Here is a 6,970-nt window from a genome sequence, read left to right as displayed (position 1 = left end):
AACATTGTGAGAGCTTCCTATGTGTCAGACATGGTTTTCAGCACTGTATATGAATTAACCCATTTAATGTTCAACATGACACTATGAAAACTCATATCCCCACTGTGTAAATGAACGAAGCAACTGGAGAAGGCCAAATTATTAACCACTTGATTTCTGTCTCCTACTCTGAAGGAGAGAGATCCTCTACTCCTTTTAAGGCCTTCAAAATGTTTAATGATTTCTTACTAAATGATGATTCCACTTTTTCTAGAAAAAATTATGTCTATTTTTCTATGCACTCCATTTGGGTGGCAGGAGAAGGCTGAGAAGTGGAAGAGCCTTAGCAGCACAGCCTTTGCTCTCATTTATGGAAGTTGAGGCACCAGCCTGGGGAAACCAAACAAAACAAAACAAAAACAAAAACAAACCTGCTTTGACTGATGCCTTAAATCTTTTGAACAGAGAAAAACCTTGTGCCATATTATCAGAACTTGACCCAGGGTCTGAATGTAAAGACCCCCTGAGCGAGTCTTAAACCAGACGACCAATGACCAGTTTCAGAAGCAGCACAGCAGCATGGGAGTCTATTGTTCTTGGGGTCTGGTAGATCTTATTTTGGATCCTAATGCTGTAACTTTCAAGTTCTTTGTTTACTTTTAATGTTTTTTTTTTGTTTGTTTGTGCTTCTGGGTGAACTCACTGTGCTTTTTAAAAACAATTTAAGGTAGATTGCATTAAAACATACAAAGTACTTCAAAATGCTCCTGGAAAGATTCGTTTTAGCTTTCAATTCTATTTTTCCACAAACTTTTGGAAGTACCCTGTACAATACAGGAAGATTAATTTACAGGTAAGTATAGATGAGTTCAGCAGGGCAAAGAGAGTATGGAGGTAAGGAGGATAAGTTGAAGCCAGAGTGATTGTATATTTGCTAGAAATTAACCTGTCACTGCTCTAAGCAGCCAACATGAAGATTGAAACATGAACAGTTACATGATTTAGTATATCCATAGGAGAAAAGGAAATGTTTTGTTCAAGAAGAAAAAATTTTTAAGAAAGTTTTCCCTGGGTCCTCATTACAAGGAATGTTTATAATGATGAGTGTGTAATGATCAGAAAAGGCAACACTGAGTTTCTGTTTCTTCTTACTGAGTATCTTTCAATGTCATTATTTTTTCTCATGCTTAAAGAAATATGTATTTATTTAAGGACATTTAAGAAATACATATAAATAAAATGAAGAGAAAAAAGTATTAACCATAATATCATCATCTAGAAATATCCACGTTAACATTCTGATGTTTATAGTACAAATTCATTTATATCAGGGTCTGTTAAACTTCTTCTGTGAAGGATCAGGTTGTGAGTNTGTGAGTATTTCAGGCTTTGTAGGCCATATGGTCTCTATGAACCATCATTTCTGTTACTGTAGCATGAAAGCAGCCATGGACAGCATGCAAATGAATGGGCATAGCTGTGTTCCAATAAAACTTTATTTACAAAAAGGAGCAAGTGGCCAGATTTGGGGCACAACCACAGTTTTCCAGCCCCTGATTTATACCTGCCGTTCAGTCCTTCCTTCCCGTCTTCCTTCCTCTTCCTCCTTTCTTAAAATTATTTTTACAAACATTTTATTTTTAAATAATTATAGATTCACAGCGCGCACTTATCCAGTGCGCCACCGGGCTGGCCCAAGAAGAAAAAATTTTTAAGAAAGTTTTCCCTGGGTCCTCATACAAGGGATGTTTGTAATGATGAGTGTGTAATGATCAGAAAAGGCAACACTGAGTTTCTGTTTCTTCTTACTGAGTATCTTTCAATGTCACTATTTTTTCTCATACTTAAAGAAATATGTATTTATTTAAGGACATTTAAGAAATACAAATAAATAAAATGAAGAGAAAAAAGTATTAACCATAATATCATCATCTAGAAATATCCACGTTAACATTTTGATGTTTATGGTACAAATTCATTTATATCAGGGTCTGTTAAACTTCTTCTGTGAAGGATCAGGTTGTGAGTATTTCAGGCTTTGTAGGCCATATGGTCTCTATGAACCATCATTTCTGTTACTGTGGCATGAAAGCAGCCATGGACAGTATGCAAATGAATGGGCATAGCTGTGTTCCAATAAAACTTTATTTACAAAAAGGAGCAAGTGACCAGATTTGGGCCACAACCACAGTTTTCCAGCCCCTGATTTATACCTGCCGTTCAGTCCTTCCTTCCTGTCTTCCTTCCTTTTCCTCCTTTCTTAAAATTATTTTTACAAACATTTTATTTTTAAATAATTATAGATTCACAGAAAGTTTTAAAGATAGTATAGAGAAGTACTGTTTTCACTCACTATAAATCTTCAAAAGCCAACAAAATTGTTTCTCTTATTAATAGTTTGTTCCTTTTTAATTACAGAGTAGTATTTAATGACACCACAGTTCGTTTAATTATTCACCCATCATAGTGCATTTTGATTGTTTTGATTGTTTCCAGTTTTGCCCATTGCAAATACTGCTGCTGTGAACAATTGTATGAGTATACAGGATCAGAGAATCATGTCTTTGATAGGTTTATGTTTCATGTGGAGAACATTGGATCAATCCTGACCTGTCCATTGCTCAGCAAAAGAAGCAAATCTTCCTCAGGAACCTAGCATCAGACATTTCCAAAATTCAAACGTTCTGCAGCACACATAAGACAGAGGAGGGTAAGTGTTGAAATTAACCTTATTATATGCAGCCAAAATAAAATTCTTGATGATATTGCTTTTAAAAAAAATTATTTAAACAGGTCATATTTCACCTCTGCATCTTGTTGTTTAGCTCTTTAGACTAATTTATATATTTAACAGGGTTGCATATCTTAGTTCACACTATAATTTGGATGTGCAAAGAAAAAAATAATCCCTCCATTTTGTCTTTAGGAGACCTGGCCTTCCTTGTGAGCCTCATGCATTCCCATCAAGGAAAAAAACCAAAAATGTCCAATCAGGTTGAAATTTTGTCTTGTCATTAATTTATCTTATTTTATTTATTTTTTTTTCGTGACTGGTAAGGGGATCATAACCCTTGGCTTGGTGTTGTCCACACCGCACTCAGCCAGTGAGTGCACTGGCCATCCCTATATAGGATCCGAACCCGCGGCCTTGGTGCTCCCAGCACCGCACTCTCCCGATATTTTTTTTCGTGACTGGTAAGGGGATCATAACCCTTGGCTTGGTGTTGTCCACACCGCACTCAGCCAGTGAGTGCACCGGCCATCCCTATATAGGATCCGAACCCGCGGCCTTGGTGCTCCCAGCACCGCACTCTCCCGAGTGAGCCATGGGGCCATCCCCTGTCATTAATTTAAATAGTTCTTTTAGAGAGTGCTTTCAGATTTCTCAGTCTCCAGAGTCTCCCTTTAGTCTCTCTAGGATGGAAGGAAAGAACTTGGGATGCGGATCCTCTCACCTCCTGGGTTCTGCTGGCTGAAGTCTATGGGTGGGGTGACTATGTGCTGGTTTTCTGGCTTTCTCTGTCTTCTGCCCCAAATCCCCTCAGGCCCAGAAATGATGGTTTTGCCTCCAGGTCAATCCTAAAGTTAAATCCTTAATATGCTATATGGAAGATAAAGACTTTGGAAAAAATTGTCAGTCATGACTGTATCATTCCTGACTAACATGGCAGTTGTCTCCAGCAGTATGCTGTTATAATGTCAAAAACTATCTTTGGACTTTTGGTTTTCTTTTGTAACATTTCTAATTTCCTCATGATCCTCCTCTTTCCCTTAAGGCTGCCCAGGAACCAGGACAAAGGTCCTATACAGAAAAGAAAAAAGAGAAAAAAAAATTAATTTAAAACATTACCCTATTACAATACATTGAAAACTGTACAGTAAAGCTTTGCATGCATCTTTGAAGGCATTGGGACTTTCACTGATGAGTTTGGATCCCAGAGAATAATCTAGAGATATATAACTAAATAATGTAGCCCATTTGAATACCTGGAATAGAGAATAATTAACTTATTTTTGGAAAGACCTATCTTTAGTACTTTTGACTAAAAATATCTTGAGAGGAAAGAATCTAAAAAAATTAAATGTAACCTATTAGTTTAAAGAGCAACCTTTGTATAGACCAAATACCTGGAAAGTTTTTGCATTTGTATTTTAGCATTTTTTTTTTAAATTCCTTGTGCTCTACAATTCTAATATGTTCTTGCAATTTGTGCATTTCTGCTCAGCTCTTGTTTTAGAAGTCCAAAGTGACATTGTGTCTGGAGGCAAGCTTGCTGTGAATAAACCTATAGCAAGTTTTGGAGAAGAGAAGCAAGTTAAAGAACCAGAGGAAAAGCAAATGCCAAAAGATGCTTCCAGTGAAATTCTGTAAGTAATCACTGTAGCCAGAAAAGCTACCTGGTTGCTTTTTGAACTCAGCTCATTAGCCTGATAACAGCACACAGCCCATGCAGGGAACTCATGCCAAGTCTGTGAAACTGCTGTCAGGTAGAGAGCTGGTATTTAATTAATTTTCTGGCAAAATGATAGAACTGGAGCTTCAGTGTTCAACCATCACAATGATCTACTTTCAGTAATATTGTTGTAGTGTTACTACTTTAAAAAGACTAGAATCTCAAAATTGTAGACATTTATTTGAGGAGTTTATCATATTTTGTTTCCATAAACATTGACTTCAGGAATGATTAAGCTTCTTCCCTAATGTATGTTCAAGTTAGTTGCACATTAATACACAATTATCATTCTGGATCATTGAAATAGCTTTATGATGGGTCACTATCTCCATAATATCCTCTTTCCAATTCACTTCTAAGTTCCATCTGTGGACAACTAGCTTTCTAATATGCCATCCTTTTTATACAGTTCTTCAATGGTTACCTATTGCAGACAGAAAAAAAAGTATTAGTCTGGAAAATAATTGTTAGTCCCAAGCCCTCAGACCTTCACCCATGTCTGTCACTGACTGTCACTTGCACCCCCATGCCAGCTCCTCCTCCATGGTTTTTCTTCCTGCCATATGAACTCCAAGCTCCAGCTCAGCGACTGGAAGCTGTGTCTCAATGTGGCACATTCCACTTATGATCTGCTGCAGTCCCTGAGTCACATATTAATTCCTCTCTACCCAAAGTGCCTTTACTTGCCCCATACTCATCTGTAGAATGACTCTCCATCATTGAAATCAATTATAGCAATAATTGTATGTAGCAATACACACATCAGTCTCTCTCCCCACTCTCCACTCCCCCCCCCAACCTGGGGGCAAGGATTCTGTCACATGTGCTCTGTGAAGAGCAGAGTAACTGGCTTTAATCATTTACTAGATAAATAAAAGAATAATTGAATGAGTTTTCAAATTATAGAACAAAAACTACCTGGTCAATTACCATTGCACTAATTGTGAAAATTAATTTATATATCATTGTTATAAACTTTAAAAGACTGTTTCTATTCTCAGTTATAAGAACATTAACTCTTATTTTAGAAACCAAATTTTCTCATTTTCATGGATGATTTATCTGGTCCTATGTCCTCATACTAACAAAGGCACCAGAAGGCATTTTTCAGAGAGAATGATTTGTCCTGTATGGCATCTTCCTCAATGGTTAGGGAATTGACCACAAACTTTCAAAAAATTCCCTTTTATTCTTCTATAGAATGTATCATCTAGCCTGAGTTATTAGTCTGCACTTGGGGAAAAAAAAAAAACAGAAAGTAAGAGAAAAGAAAGAGCCATCTTTGAGAGCAAAGCTCCTCTTAAAAATTCCCTTTTATTCTTCTATAGAATGTATCATCTAGCCTGAGTTATTAGTCTGCACTTGGGGAAAAAAAAAAAAAACAGAAAGTAAGAGAAAAGAAAGAGCCATCTTTGAGAGCAAAGCTCCTCTTGTTCTGAATCACAGATTTCATCAAGTCTCGAGTCCTTGAGGTAAAAGGGATTGAGTCCACTCAGAGTACAATGCAGGCATCTCCTGCACATTCCAGGCAGGCTTTTTTGCTCCAGCTTCTTCTTGAATACTCACATTAACATGGAGATTACCATTTCACAAGGCAGCCATTCTCATGTTTAAATAATTAATTATTTAGAAATCTCCATCTATGATTACATCTATTTCTCTGTACTATGCACTATTCCTCTTCTACTTGACAGTCCTTAAAATACGTGAAATATTTATCAGGACACTGGATTATCTCTTTTCAGGCTTTCACTAGTTCTTTAAATCATTTCTTTTAAGAAAATTACTTATTTTTAATTGATATGTAGTGATTGTACATATTTATGGGGTACAGAGCTATATTTCAATACATGTGTACAATGTGTGGTGATCAACTCAGGCTAATTAGCATCCATCACCGCAAAAATGTATCATTTCTTTGTGATGAGAGCATCTGAGCTCCTCTCTTCTAGCCATTTGAGAACATACAATAAATTATCGTTAATTATAGATGCCTAGCATTACTGTACACCACTAGAATTTATTTTTCCTATCTAGCTGTAATTTCAACCAGCCTCTCCCTAGTCTCCCCTCACCCTCCCTTCCTAGCCTCTAGTAACTGCAGTTCTACTGTCTACTTCTATAATCTCAACCTTTTTTTTTAGCTCTCACATATAAATGAAAACTTTGTATCTTTCTTTTTCTTTTTTTAAACTATTTCTTTATTTTATTTTTTACTTTTTATTTATTTATTTTTTACTTTCTTAATTTTTATTGAATCAAAATTGATTATACAAATTTTGGGGATTCAACGTTGAGATATGTTGGTCAAAGCAATATTACTAGCTTATATATTATTACAAATCGTAATTATTATTTATGCCCTTTGTCCAATCCCTCCCCATCTCCCTTTCCTTCCCCCTTCCCCCTCCAACTACCCTAGATTTCTTCTCACCCTCTGAAAGAATAATGGTTACTCTGTTCATTTGCTGCCCAAAAGATCTGTCCAATGCTGAGAGGTGTGATCAGGTCCCCCAATACTATCATAGAGCAGATGC

General features: G+C 36.5%; 1 protein-coding gene across 1 annotated transcript in view; it reads left to right on the top strand.

The window, feature by feature from the left end:
• DCDC5 (doublecortin domain containing 5) overlaps positions 1-6,970 on the top strand; it is a 64,686-nt gene that overhangs the window by 9,223 nt on the left and 48,493 nt on the right. Inside the window, exons 4-5 of the mRNA XM_008570067.1 lie at positions 2,551-2,689; positions 4,206-4,347. Coding sequence (XP_008568289.1) covers positions 2,551-2,689; positions 4,206-4,347 — 281 coding nt within the window. The remainder of the gene's footprint in view (positions 1-2,550; positions 2,690-4,205; positions 4,348-6,970) is intronic.

Source organism: Galeopterus variegatus, unplaced genomic scaffold (assembly GCF_000696425.1).
Source record: "Galeopterus variegatus unplaced genomic scaffold, G_variegatus-3.0.2 Scaffold568, whole genome shotgun sequence".
In the NCBI taxonomy this organism is placed as follows: Eukaryota; Metazoa; Chordata; class Mammalia; order Dermoptera; family Cynocephalidae; genus Galeopterus; species Galeopterus variegatus.
Note: the sequence above shows the minus strand (reverse complement) of the source record. Positions and strands in the feature narration are given on the sequence as shown.